The 15,542-nt window shown below is 41.3% G+C and overlaps 1 protein-coding gene across 2 annotated transcripts in view; it reads right to left on the reverse strand.

The window, feature by feature from the left end:
• The window catches only part of LOC138613202 (disks large-associated protein 2-like), a 97,615-nt gene that overhangs the window by 35,578 nt on the left and 46,495 nt on the right, over positions 1-15,542 (reverse strand). For both annotated transcript variants that reach the window (XM_069686831.1, XM_069686823.1), the window contains exon 2: positions 5,990-7,146. In XM_069686831.1, the coding sequence (XP_069542932.1) occupies positions 5,990-7,075 (1,086 nt within the window). In that variant the 5' untranslated portion in view covers positions 7,076-7,146. The remainder of the gene's footprint in view (positions 1-5,989; positions 7,147-15,542) is intronic.

The following is a 15,542-nucleotide window of genomic DNA, read 5'->3' on the forward strand; positions in this document are numbered from 1 at the left end:
GTAAAACAACCTTAGAGCATCCCACTCAAACATGGCCACAATTAATTCAAGGATTTGTTGAAAAAGATTGATAAAAAAATTCCCTCACGCTCATGGTGATGAAGCAGTTTGTGTGTTTTTATGCTTGCACAGCAAATGCTGCCAATCACATTCGTAAGGCCTAGGGCTGTAACTTTAAAATCAGTTCAGTGCAATTAATGGCACAGCATCACTGCTAATGCAACAAACATGTGAGCTCTTAAATTAGCTCTGAATGACAGCCAAAGGAGCACAGCATATGTTTCTGTAACACTGTGCCTTAAAATCAATTCTGATGGGAAATGTGATTAAAACTACAGAAATCAACATTCAAATCCATCTGTGCAGTTTATCATCACAGCCATGACATCATGAAGCATTAATAGATGTTTAACTTTGTAGTCTAACTGTAAACAGGGGCTGTCCTTAACATTACAGCATCAGTATTCACATGGTTATTAAGTGACTAATTACTGTACACTGTGTGGTGTGGTGCTGAAAACATCAATACATAGTGCTCAAGTGCTGAAAACCAGTCAGCTTTAATTAGATTTTAATGTGATAGAAAAGTTTCAGGTCATCCTGTTTAACTGTTAAAAAGGAATTACTGTTAAATGTACCGTTTAAACCTATTAAAACTCACCTTATTTTAATGACGATGAGCTTTCATGAATATTGACAATTCAAATTATTCACAGGGTCTAAATCAGAGCCCTTCACAGACACAATGGGGTTTGTGATTCTGAGGAGGAAGATTTACGATGGCAGTATGTCACACACTGCATGCTCTGGCACAGTATTGATCATGTGCTAAGTAAAATACTGTGTCAGTTTGTGTTGCAGCTGTATCAGTTGTCCCAATGCACAGGGCAGCCTTAGCTCTTGAAACAACAGCCTCAGGCGCAGGGCTGTCCCTAATGATCTGCTTCTTACTCACTTTATCCAATCATAAAACAGTTTCTCTGCCACAATCGCTGAACTGTTCTCACGGAAAGCAGAGTGGCTGATGCCCCCCCCCTTCCATTTTTCACCCCTTAAGGTAGAGAAATGCTTTCTCTATCACTTCTGTTCTCACTATCTGTTCTCCTTTGCCATCTCAGTCTTTCCTTTCACACCCAATATTCTCTGTGACTTGATTGTCTGCTTCAGCAGGGCACACAGGCGAAGGACTAGACAGCATACGGCACTTACATGAAAATGATGAACAGTTTTTTTGTCCTCTATGGGAGGTGGCAAAATGGAAAATGTAGAAGATTTAGAGATACTAATAATAGCAGCCAATGCTTTCTACTATCATAAATCTAGTGTGTTTTACTGTGATGTATTACCCAAATGTTTTGTATTCAAGTAGAAAAGTGGTTTGAAGCACTTAGACCATATGCTACTAGAACTCTTCTTTGAATCCAAAATAAATGAGCCGCTTTTGGGCGACATGGCTCACTGCCGCAGCGCTGAACCCCGTGGAACAGGAAAATGAATGACTATTCAGTGTGCTTATGTTGTGATATTTAGAAGCCATGTTTGTGTGTCATCTCGCTTAAAAAAGGAACCCTCCAACCCTGCCTAACATGGAGAGGTAAGATGAAAATTAGCTGGCCTGCCTTTGTCTTTCATCAAAGAGCGACGAGTGGAATAAAAAACAGCAATTGTCTGGAAACTAAATAAATCAGGCTTAAAGACAGCTATGAGGTAAAAGAATCATTTTCCCTGCTAATGCACCAACATTGATCGTGTGGGGCTGCGGTTAACAAGGCAGGCATCACTCATGGAAGCACCGTGCTAGCTCATTAGCATTACCTTATTGCTATGCTCATTTGATGCTCTACCTGAGAGAATGTGATCGGCGGTGCCTCTGAGGCACATAGACATGCAGGCTGCTTTACACCATCATTAGATACTACTAAGCACTGAGAATACTTTGTGTAAAAATAACCCTGGGATGAAGCATCTTTCAAGTAGCAGATGTTATTGTGCGTCTAGCATCAAAAACACTGGCCTGTGAGAACTGGCAAAACAACTTAGACTTGGAAAGTGAATGAGTCCTGTAATTTCTTCCCGTTGTATGCTGGTTAATTGTTGGTTGTTCAAGTGGTATGATGTTTGATTTTTTGACACTGAATAAAGTCCACTGAATTCAATTACATACCATAACTTTTATCTCTCTGCTTCTGAAAGATACTGCTACACCGTCTGGGCCTTCCCTACTTTAAAAGTAAGTCTTCCAACCTTTCAACCTTCAAATCAAATTCTTTCAAGTTATATTCCAATAGAAATGGGTCACAATGCCCGAGCAAAATACTCTCTAAATTATTTTTTAATAGTGAGATCACCGATTTCAATCACCGATTTCAATGCATTTTTCCAACCTTTCTAAGATTATAAAAATCATAACACAGAGAAAGAATACATTATGACCTTGGTGTTTATTAGCCATTGCACTTGATAACTGCACTGATCAGAACAATTAAGTGTGCTGCACATATGTAGACCATTAATGCAAATAAACAGATATGTAGGCTGAAACTTGTATCATATTAAACAACAAGTAAATTAAGCTCTCTGTATACACTGTGTCCACAAGAGACAGCTCTGAAACACTTAGCCTAACAATGTTAAGGTTAAAAACTGCAAAAAATAGAAATTGATAACAAAACCTAAACGCATAAAAGCGTGAGAGCAGAGGAGTATTCTGTCTTTATCCAGTTAAAAAACGACTAGTTTTAAGAATGAATGAACCCGTTCTCTGTAAACTTGTTAAACAAAAAGCAATATTCAATCAGGCCAGTGTCACAACATGGTCGACCAGTTGCAAACAAGGAACTTTAACAACAGGCTCACATGTGTTTAATGCCTGCAGTGGGTGAGCTCATCTAGTTTTATTTCCTTCAACGATGGAAAAATATTAAGTCATCCTTCGGTTTAATAAATTCACAAATTGAGTACGATCTAGTAATTTTAAGACTTTCACAGCCCTGTCCTGTTGGTTGAGAGTGTGAATATATTTATTTTTTGTAGTGTGTTAAGCGGACCGCCGTCTTTGGTGCGCGTCTGTGTCTGTGGTCACTGCGGGTCACAGAGTGGTGACGCTGCACCACTGGAGCAGGAGGAGCGCATACTGCGGGATTTCCTCCTGGTAAAGCGAGTGCTTGCATCCGCTGAGTGAATCTTGCTAACTTCTGATCACTTCCCTGGGTTAAATGTTGCCTGACTTCTAAACTTTGGTAATTCCAGCAGAGTGCCGGTTCAGCCTCAGAACATGAGACGTTTTCTGTGCGAAGCAAAGACACAAAACCAAATGACAATCGCCCCTGCAGCCATCTCCTCTGATTACACACAAGTGAGTGTTTTATTTGCCTTCACTGTCACTGCGGAAAAAACATTAATGTGCTTGGTGTGGTGCGCGAATGTGGCTCATAAGTTTATGTCAGGTGATCGGCACTTATCGGCCTAATTTGATTGGCGTGCGATCGATCGTAGCATCCCTAGAAAATTCCCTGTTTTATTTGAAATAAATCAATAGAGAACAAAGAAAGTATACAAACAGATTGCTCAAGTTTGTCATGCAAATTTCATTTCTTAATTTTTTACGGCAGGACTGGTCACAAAGTGTAAATGTAAGTTGATAATGCCACATTTTCACAATGCACAGTATCTCAGTAGTGAGTCACGTTTCGAGCTTATAAATTATGCTTTGCAGCTTTAAGTTGTGACACGATTTTTTTATTATTTTGTTTTACTCAAGCTTAAGTCCTAATCAGGCGTTGCTGGCATATTATTAATTACGTCAACAACTTGCACAGCCTCATGTATTTCACTGAATAAGGCTATTGTTGTTGACACCCTCAGTGCAGGATGTACCAATGTGGCAGCTGCAGGGTCTCTGCCTGCTGACACTTAAGCTTGTCAAATGCCAGTGAGAGAGCTTCTGTATTGGAGTCGTTCTGTCCACATGGCACACAAACAGCTGCGGTTTGTGTGTGTTCTCTTTGTGAAATTTTGCACTCTACATAGCATCAAAGTGCAAGCACTGGGCTAAGATTCAACCTCTTCTCCCTCTCCAAGCATTGCCAGGATTGCATTGAGAACCAAAGATGACTCTTTATGGAATTTCACGAGTTTCACAAGGAATTTCAAATAACCCTGCTCCCATCAGTTAAAAAATAGGGCCAACAGTAAAAGTGGATTAAAGATAACGCATGAAGCTGTTTCAATATTTCTAAAATTGGTGTCAACTGCAAATGTTGCCAACTATCTTCTTTGCAATGTTGGTGATTCTGTGAGGTACAAACACAATCTTAAAAAGGGCACAAAGGGACAAAAGGGCTACGACTGGATGAAAGCAATATAAGTAGAAGGCATACATCATCTTCAGGGGGGAGTAAATAAGAATTACAGTTTTCTCATGCTGCATGAACTATTACTCCTTTCCCACTGAAATTAGCGTGTTGATGCAGGTTTTTCAGACCCGGGAAGATCCGCTTATAGGTGCCAATTGTCTTTTTTCCCATTACCAGTGGAGTATACTCCTGTTGGTCTCTTTTCTGCTGCGTCACCATCTGACGTCACAAACGCGCCCGAAACGGGGTTAGCAAACAGTGAAGATGTTACGGTGGTTAGGTCTTTATTGTATCTATTACTCATTCAGTCTGTTCATCAAACTCGGCGCCGACAAATTTGGAACGATGTTCGAGCGCTGCTCAGACGGAGACGGGCAGAATTTGTAGCTAAGATGACAAGGAGTCGCAGAAGTTACAGACGGAGCAGAGCATCGCGCCATAAAGGCAGCAGAGATTAGCGTGTCGACACGGGTTTTGTGTTCCCAACAGTGCCGATCGGAGCTGAGGCGATAATTACCCGGGTCTACTACAGAGTCATTTGACCCGGGTCTGAATGCTGATTGTAACCTTTAAAAACCGCTTAATATAAAAAAAGCAAATGAAAGATAGCAGAAACATTTGGCTTTTTACGATGTTTTTGAAGCAGGTACCTGTGGTTAGATTTGTTTTCTCTTTCAGTGTTGGTGAATTACAAAGACAGAGGTCTTGAAAGCTATATATAACGTAACATATCTCTACTGTAGTGCCCACCCTCCTACAACAGTATGTAAGACACCAAACCTGCTTATTGTTGACATTGCAGTGTATCTCAGGTAGCCCTTTATTCTCAGTGTCTTCCCCCCTGACATTGATTCTCTCAATTGATCCTTCCATCTTAATAGACAATAGCTCCCTGAGGTAACTACACAAAAGGGAATCCTGGTTAAATGTATTGGCTTTTCACACCGGACACTGTAATTGCCCCCAGGAGACTAACAGAAAGAAAGGTAGAATCCGAAAGGCCTCCTTGCCGGGATATCTCATCAATACATCAATCACTGCATTTTCCTCAGAAGGACCTCTGTGGGGATGAGTGGATATAGATCCTAATTATTGTTTGTTATATTTTCAGATATGTGATGTTCTGGGTTTCTATGCGTTTACTGTCTTCTCAACTGAACACTGAGATTAAGGCTTGACCTTTTTGTTAGCCTCCTGAATTACTTGAATGGCTTGGGAGGAGGCTACATATATTTATTTATTTATTTATAAATATATAGAGCACGCCATTACTGTGCATTAACGTTGAATTGAACCACCTTTTAATTAAACTGCCCTTTATTAAATTACTGACTGTACATGAACCCTTTAGCTCAGTGATATCCCCATCAACAGTAAATATGATTGATGGGTTGACGAGCACAGAAAGGTACTCCCTCTCAAATGTAATATAAGACTCTTTATTACAACAAAGTCCTAATTTAATCTAAAACATACTGAATATTTAAGGTAGCATGCACACTGTTGTACACACAAACATTTATTTCAGTAGCGCCAAACACTATGGCTACCATTCACATACACACGTAATAAGTATATCCTTTTTTATCTTTACCTTTTCTGCTCATGTAAAACATAAATGAAGTTCCACTCACCTGCAGGTAGTGTAATGCTCGCGATGAAGGCTTGAGGTCTGTGTGCATCATGGGTTTCTCCAGATTAAGCGATGACTTCCTATAGGCCTCCTTGGCCTGGCTGACTGTCAGTGTCGACCAGGAGCTCCTCTTCATGAATTTACCCTCGGGCGCCATGGCCATGCTCTCGCAGGCCGAGCACTTGACATCATTGTTACTCTTAGAGGTCTTGAGTGACAGATCTCCAAAGTGGTGGCTGTGCATGGAATCAGGGTAGCAGTGGCTTACATGTTCCCCATGGTGCCGGGACATGACACTGGGTGTGCGGTAGGTGCTGTCGCTATCCAGGTTGTCGTCGGAGCTCCACCAGCCGCCTGAGCGGTGCTTCCGTTCTTTGCTCTTGCTCCTCTTGCTACCATGTTTGACGGAGTGGTGGCCATGATGGTGATAACCCCCTACTCCTCCTCCACCCATAATATCACCTTTTGTGCCGTTCATTTTGGATGATCCCTCCAGGGAGTGGGACTTGGTGAAGAGCTTCTGGACAGAATGAACAAGGTGTCTGATGCGGCCAGGACTCTCGCTGCGTTGCTCAGTGGTGGTGGAGGTGCGCTGGTACTGTAACGTGTGGAAGCCATCGCGGTGAAGTGGCAGTTGTTTCTCAAACTGGTCTAGTAGGTTAGCAGGAAGGCGGTTGCTCTTGGTGCCAGAGAGATGGGAGGAGGCGGCCGCGGCGGCTGCAGCAGCAGCGACAGCTGGGGAGGTGGCAGAGGCTGTGATGGCAGCGCAGTCGTCCCGTGTGGCTGAGTCATAATACTGAGAGCTGTAGTGCATTCTGGGGAATGTGCTGCTGGAGATGTGGTCAGATGCAGCAGCTGGAGGCATCATGACAGGTGACATCATCATGCAGTCAGAGTGGATGGAGCTGCGCGGTGAGTAGCGGTGGTGGAAGTCCATGGGGCAGCTCTCTGTGGGGCTGAGCAGGTAGGACTGGTGGCGGGACTCGGCGCCATGGTGAGCATGGAGGTCATGAACGTGGGGGTCATAGTCCAAGCCGTAGGGTAAAGGGATCTGGTGCTGAGAGCGGCTGCCCGATAAGCCCTTCATGTTCCTGGCTGGAGGGACGCGTCTGCCTTCATTGAACTTTCGAGACGGGGACCAATGTGGAATCTTCTGGTCTGTTTTAAAAAAAGGAGAAAGAAAGAGAAAATATAGAAATAAGACATATGCGAGTAGGAGAGAGAATGGCTTTGAACAATCTTGGAGAGTAATTCTGTTTCCTGTCTAAATCCCCATAAGCTGAAATTGCTACTGTGGTTTTCCTCACTATTACAACCAAGAACATGACAGATAAATTCTCCCATGGGGTACTCCTCACATTTATCTGACATACTCAGTGGCAAATCCCTTCATCTAAGAGACACTGACATTTTATGTGCTTGAACATGTAAGTGTGGGTAAATATTTCATCCTGCTGCTTTGCTCTTACGGCACAGTATACACAGAGGGACCTGTAATGGTGAACACTCTTTCAAAGGAGAAACAATATAAAGCAAGTTATTACAACATTACAGTCCAGTGATTTCTAACTAAGAATGGCAATGATCAATGTGCTGCTTGTAATACAAAATATATAAAGTTTTCTTTTATGTCGAGCAGAAGTCCTTTTTCTTCTACAGGCAAAGGCTTTGTACTTGTACTTAATGATACACTCTGTTTCAAATCTCATCTCACCTGAAAAGTAGTGGTTCATTTCTGCCCATAAAACAGCTTGGAGGTTTTAAAGTTCACTGGAAGGAAATTTACTTCTAATGTCTATGATAGATTACTGATTCTCTCTTTCAAGCTACGATGACTTGAATAGTTTAATGGAATATTTTTTGCCCGCGACTGATTTTATTGTTTTGTCTGCAGAAGAGTTTCTTTTCAATTAAGGATGATACAGAGAGAACTGCACAAGAAGAAGAAGAATACTACAGGTGGAGATATTTATTGGTGAGATACTGTTGACTATGAAATGTAATAATATGACTTTGAAATGACCTCAGTGTAATTACAGCAGCAAGGCATGAAAATTATTTTATCATATTACTTTAATAATCAACTTTTACAAAACATGGGAGCCTCACCTGGAGTGTACAAACACTGCCAACTAGCTACAGGCTAACTCTTAGAAAAGTGCTGCTTCAATCAACCAAGATGCGTCTTCACACTAAGACAAGGTTCGTAAACACATCCCACAGCAGTCTTGTAAGTTGGGAGCTGAATTGAACTTCTTTCAAATCTGTGATAAAAGTATTATTTCTTAAGCCTTGCGGTGGTAAACCAGTTATTAGCAGGATGCCTAATTATTTTTAGAAGAGCTATGCACATCACTGGGTGGTGATCACGACGAGCAAGAAGAGAAGTTAGAAGCTTTATGTTAGGAGTTAAAAAGTTCAGCATAACCTTAAAAATCCTTTTACCCTGACGATCTCTGAAAGTCGCTTCAGGGTAAATGCTGCTGAGGCTCCTATTATTTTTTGTGAATGATGCAATGCTAAAACAATATGGGCATGATTAGCTTTGAGTGTATTGTTTTCAACATTAGAAATAAGAGAAGAATAAATGTTAAAAAATGCATACACTTCCTTTCCATTCATTCCCCTCCCTGTGATATTACAATAGCATCATTTCTGATTGTGTCGCCTCTAAACATGGGGACTGTATAGTTCTCCAGAATGAGAGTTTAATTATCCCATTCCTCCGAGTAATACTGGGGGCACTATAATCTGTGGTAAATGAACAACAGACCTGAACTTCCAGTCACAAAGCTCTGAGGACACAGTATCTGCATGCTACCGAGGAGTTTTATAATTAGTATCTGAGAGATAATGTGAGTCAATTGGATCCGTTCTGCAGCTGGTAATACCTCTGTGGTAATGTTCTGAGACTCAGAAACTACTGATAAATAAGATCTTCAACAGAGTGTTCTGTTTGGATACAACCAAAATGTTAGTCCTGTAGATACCATGTTTGTGTCATTAACCCAGAAACCCATATCTCAAAGAGATTTATTGAAATATTCTTAAAAACCGGGAGAAAACAATAGTAATAATAATAAGAATAGATGTGTGGCAGTTCAGGAATTCCCCATGCCATGTTTTAGGGTGGTCGAAGCACCTAGTTTTTTTGTTAGTTTTTTCCCCAATTACTTCATTTATCCTGATTTCTAAACGTACTTCTATATAAATAAGCGAAATAGAACTATCATGGAATTCATTTGTCATATTGCACACAGGCGGTGCTTACTGTAGGCTGACACTGGCAGAGGCTCCGCGACTTTGTGCTGGGAGGGGCAAGGGCCAGTTTAGCTTCAACATCTGGATGTTAGATAGCTTGATCCCTTAAACTTTAAGTATTTCCTCACTTGTCAGGAAACTTTGCAGAGCAGTTTTTGCATGAGTTGGCTGGCTCTCCCTTTTTTCAACAGAGAGACAAATAGTTTTGCTAACAGAACCACTGACATTGTTTTCCCTTAAAAAACTAAGCCTGAAACTCTGTGGCACCTGAGCGAACAGTTGGAGGTTTACAATGTAAAGAAAAAAGATTACTTTGAAAGAAGTAATTCAGTGACTCAACAAATCATTTGCTACTTATTTAACTGTGTAATAACATATTATTACCCAGCCCTGTTAATAATATATTCACAGTCGTAAACTTACGACTAAGATTTATTATTTTCCTTTCCCCCCCCTCTTTGGCTAATGCGCAAATCTCTATCAATCATTCTGTTCTTCTGTGGCCTATCAAGATACAAGAAGAAAACAGAAAAGCCTGATAAAAATATCTCAATATGAGCATCTGTCATCATGCATACCAATTACAGCCTACATCTTACCAGTAAGTGATAAAAGCTGTAAGGTAAGTAGGGAGACAATGTTGAAGCGCCCTGGGTGTCTGCCATTCCCCTGTAATTAATTACTTTAAGTTCTCTGCAGCAGGAAACCCCAGTCTGGAACAGTGCACATCGTCTTACATAACATTTGGGATCTCTGATCTCACACACCATTTCAAAGGAGCCAGAAATAAAGTGCAGAGTTGTCATGGCAACCACTGCTGAAAAACCCAGGAACTGTAATGGGATTTTTCAAGGTTGTTTGGGGTGGATCCCGTTCTCCAAAAAGGGCGATAAGACATATACAGTATGTGATGTGGTACAGACACAGCTTCATTTGCCATATGGGCTGCTGCTTTTGGTGCACTATTACAAATTGCGCTGCTGTTTAGATAAAAGGTGAATTGAAGCACCAGCTTGGTGATATAGAAAACCATCCATGACTTAACTGCACATTGGATTATCTCTTGACATATTTCTCATTATATGGCTTTCAGAATTGAAATGGCTTTCACCCAAGGATACTCAGACTTGCATGACCTCCCTTTGAAATAAATACAAGCTAGGCAACAAAACACTGTTGAATCAGTAACCTTTAAAATCGACGCTCAGTGGGATTTGTTGTTTTGCAGGTTTGTACCAACAGCTTTCTTTGAACATCACTGAGTGATTGTAATTATTGTTTTCATCTGAATTATGTCCTGGCCTTGCTTCGAATTTTTGTTTCGACTTTAGAAGACATCAAACCCCACTATTATTCATTAGAGGGTGTAATCAGCCATAGATTGTGATTTAGTTTCACTTTCAATTTCTGTCTATATTTTAGCAGAGGTTTAACATTTTTTGTGAATATTAAAACAGCTTGTGCCATAGAGCTTCATTGTAATAATCACTGCACAGTAAATACCCTTCTGTGTTCCTCTCCTCTCATTTCCACCATCTTCCGCTCTGTGTCGTCTCCCTAAGACTCCTCTCACTATCCCTCAGTGCATTGCAAAAATTAGTTGACATCGACCAGTTGCTTAGGAGACAAATTGTACCAAATTAAAGCTAACAGTAGTAATGAATGCACTCACAGATAGAGTGAGTACATACATGAACATGCCTTGCTCTGTTATGTGCAGAGTACTGTAGTCTAAACATGTACGTCTTAACATTCAGTGACTCGGTCACCAGACAGGTTAGTTTGCTTGTGAAATACACTGCAGGAGGCATTCACTGAAGCAGCTCAGTGTCCCTCTACATATTGTTCAAATGAGGTTTCACTTACACATTGAGGTGAAACCCATAAAAAATTAATTACATTGCTTGTAATAAACAAGAAAAATAACTACGGCTTGCATATGCATATTTTATGTTAAGGCATTTCACATTATCTAGTTGGATCAAGCTGTGTAATTTAGATGATGAACAACAAAGTAAGACATTGACGACATAAGCTTTATTCCCTCGTTTTCCAGTAAGAGGTTACTATTTCAATACCTGCCTGAGACCCATTCTTTATCCTCTCAAGACAATAATATGATTTTACTACCTCTAAATATAGTCATTTTGGTAATACTAGATGTTCCTGGGTTTAGTAATTGGTTTTTCCAGGAAGTCTTCATGCAGCCTCCCCGGGCAGTTTCATTTGAGGACACTGCCCGGTCTGTTGTGCAGCTGCAGTGCCTGCTCACATATTTCCACTTGTCTTACAAATAGCCAAAAGTCATATCAACTCATGTAATCTAATCAGGCCTCAAATCCAGATTGTATCTGCTTAGGCCAATATCTGCAATCACCTATGCCTATGCCTGGCTACATGATTATTTAGAAAACCAAAGTTCACGTTCAGAAGATACCAAACATCTGTTTGCCCTTGCAAAGTAGTGTCTGTATCACTGTCAGGCTGATCTGCATTTTCTGCCAACAATCAACACAGCGCTCTGATTACATACACTCTCTTGAGGTTGTTTGATTACCCCATAATCAGCTGTTTAGAGACTAATCTTTCAACCCATATTGGGCTCTTTAGCTATCAGCTAATTCATTTCAAGTAGAGTCAATTTGATAAAGAATCATTTCCCAGAGGGAGACAGAAGGAAGACAATTGCACTTTGCACTTGGAATGTTAAAGTTACAGCTGATAATGACAACATAAACTAACAAGCTTGCCCATTTCACAGTGCTATTTCCATAGACTGTTTTCAAGAGAAGTTGTCTTTTACTAGCAATTCAAAAAACAATCTGGGGTTTAGTTTGATTAATTGACTTACTTTATATGGCAGGATTGTCTGTTTCACATAACAAATACAGCCAAGGTAAAAGGAGCTTAATATAGCAACATCCCAAACATGTATCTTCTTTGATGAGAATGTAAGATGAGCTGACAAACTTCTGTACTTTTAAAACTTCTGCTTTCTAGAGCAAAACCATGCACCTTAAAGTGAGTCAGTTTTCATGTGGCTTTACTGTACAGTACATATTGGATGTAAGGGAAATGCAGTAGACTGATTTTTGGTGATTTTCCAGCAGGCCAGGGACATCTGCCACCAATCCATAGTAAAAAAGTTAACGTGCTGCAATCGACTTACAGGAGTTATATCATATAGCAACTTGGTGTGGCGTGACAACACAATCACGCACTGACTGTCTGCCCCAGGAGGCTCGTGTCATCCAATATTTGCAACAGACTGCTCTGCAACTCCTACTAATACAAAGTGGCCGGTGCAGTGTTCTCTGTGTGCGGAGGAGGTGACATCAAGGCAGGGGATGCCAGCAGGCTCAACAAACAGGTAAAAAAAAGCAAGCTGTGTCATAGGGCTGAGTCTGGATACCCTGCAGGCAACAGAAAAGGGAAGGATGCCGTATCTTGGACAATACCACCCACTCTCCCTACGATTGAGCTGATGCAACTACGGGCACCTTTAGCCTCCAGCTCATCCGCCTGAGGTGAACCGTGGAGTGTTTCAAGTGCTTATTTAAGCAGACTTCCATGTGGCTATGCAGCTCTTCTGAATCCATCAGTTTCAGTCAGAGTTTAAGAGGACTGGCGCCTGATTGCCAGAAAACTGCAATGTATTCTGCTCTGTATATTTCTGCTCTTTTTCTATCTGTAAATCTGCAGGACAGCCAGTTCAAACCCTGGAAGATTAAGTTAGGATAAGAGCGGAAGAAGGACGACTTGCTCTGTCATTTCCACCACTGACTTGCCTTTGTGCAACCTCTTAATCCCAATCTGATCAATGGGCAACTTGATTGTTGTTCCATGCACTTTCTGCATCTGAATATGTAAATGCAGAGAATAACGTTTGAGCGAAGTAGCAGTTGTGCTTGGATAAATATAGGTTAAAATAAGATAATTATGCACATTTGTACATCTTTGAGCACATGCGCTTCTACTGACAATATAATCTGATTAGCTTGCGGTACGTGTGAAGAGCTAAAACCAGAAGCGAAGGAAAAATGATGATGTGTAAAGTGGGAGAGATTGATGGACTTCAGAGGGGAGCGAATTAAGCTCCTGAAAGGCTTTTGAGAAAAGCAAGCAAGCTTGTTTCCGTTGGCTGCACTGTGTGGTGGGGGGAACATCTCAGAAGATTACATTTACAGTTGAGAAGATTACATGCAGTCGTGGTGTGAATGTAAATCAAACTGTGTAAGTTGATACACTTGGCAAAAATGTAATATTTACAACACCTTTTTATAAAGGTAACAATATATTATAGAAGCCGAGACTGAATAAATTGCTTCGTGTGATGATTGATTTGGGACAACTGGTTCTAAAAACGCAAATACTCCCCCCTGGCTCTTTAAGACCTCACATTGCGAGTCCATGAAACATTGATGAGAGCCTTCCTGTATCATCGCTTATGCAACAGCTATTGTGTTGCATGATCAACAGGCCGTTTCCTCTCTACCTCAAATGTGCTTCTGTCAGCACCTGATGCAGCCTGTAAAACGTTTTTCTTTTTTCCTGACAAAGATGCCACACACCGAGAGGGGGGGGGAGAGATTAGAGCTGGTGCGGAAAAGGAAAAAAAAGAGAAAGAGGGGAAAGCCTCTCTGCTTGCTCTGCTCTCTGGGAAACCAGTGAGCTGCTGGCTGCTAAGTTAAAGCTCCGCCGCTATGCTACAGTCAGCGCCTGGCCAGCATTTCCCAAGATGGTTGCATAACTTTGAATAAATGAGGCCTTCCTCCTCCACACCAATGTGCAGATAGCTAATGCCACAGGGAAGAACAGAGCAACAGGCAGCAAACTGTAGAATATGAATCACGCTGTTAAAAAATAACATCCTTTTGAGAATTTATATATGAAGCCAAAACATCCGTTTTTAATCAATAGTTTTACTTGCCCAGATTGCTCCCTCGCACCAACCTCTAAATGTGTGACTAGCCTCAGAAAAACACGCCTAAATCCACTTGGTAACAAAAATCATGTTAGTTACAGAGTTGTCAGACATTTCAAACTGTCTAGAGGCTTACAATGATACTGGAGGGCCAAAACAATCAGGGAGTTGTTATATGTATTATGAGCAAGGACTGCCAGCTCATATCAATCTCAATCGCTCACAGCAAGTTTCCTGTTTCAGAAGTGCAAGTATTACCACAAACAAAGCTGTGGAAAATGTAGATTATAACAGAGCTTTGGGGTATCTAACCCACCACCTCCATGTAGTAAAATAAGTTTACAATGATTGAGACACAGATGCGAGGTATTAACATAGCTGGCTACCTTTACAAACACAAGCCTGTTTCACATTGCAGTTCCACCTCAGCGCCATAAAGAAGCTCCGTCCTCAAGCCACCTTTGTCATTTTACATTGGACCAAGCAACGCCAGCATAAAGCCGCCCCAGTGCATGTTTTTAAATAGCGTCTTGGTGTTGCAGAAGCAAAATGTGCGTGATGTCACTCTGCGCTGTTCTGCCCTGCCGGCTCTGCAGTTAACGCAGACGCCGTTTCACCCGTCACCTCTGGGGCGAAGTCGTTCCGCCTCTGAGCCGGCATCGGAGTTAGTAACAGAGGCGGAACAACTTCGCCCCACCATTCCGCCTCTGTGCATTCTACATAGAAGACGGAGCGTAACAGAGGCGTAATGATCCCGCCTTGAACTGGCAGTGTTAAAAGGACTACAGACTAACACTGTAGTTGGCTGCACTCTTTAAAGGTCTTTTTCAAGTTAAGCAGGTTACATGTACTTTTCACAGCCTGTGATTCGGTCTCCCTGCTGCCATGAATAAACCAATTAACAGATTATTCCTGTCCACCTGAGGTGTCCTGCCTACAGCTGAACAACTTGCCAAAAGGAAATTGCATTATATTCAGCATTCAGCTTTTTCTTTTTTTTTCTTTTTCAAACAAGTTAATGATTAGTTCTTTTCTCCACCAACTAATTGCTGGTGCGATTACATAGATATGAGAAGGAACTGAAGATCCCAGCAGGAATGGCATACAGATTGATTTTACATGTGCCTTATATCTAGGTTATTCATTGCACATGTAAACACCACGTTCTGCTTTTGAGAATATGCTAGCTGGAGTACTAAAAAACCAGGACACCTGAGCAAGTCACCTTTATTGGCCAGGCCTTCTGAACTGAGAAATCATCTTAGATGTGATCTTCTCTTTTTCTTGTTCTATTTGGCATGCCATCCCTGAACATCCACATTTACTTTAGAAGGTGTGGACAGCAAGAAACCACATGAAATGAGATCCA

The sequence above is a fragment of the Semicossyphus pulcher genome, unplaced genomic scaffold (assembly GCF_022749685.1).
Source record: "Semicossyphus pulcher isolate SPU_LCO1_2020_fin unplaced genomic scaffold, fSemPul1.0.p SCAF_11, whole genome shotgun sequence".
Taxonomy (NCBI): Eukaryota; Metazoa; Chordata; class Actinopteri; order Labriformes; family Labridae; genus Semicossyphus; species Semicossyphus pulcher.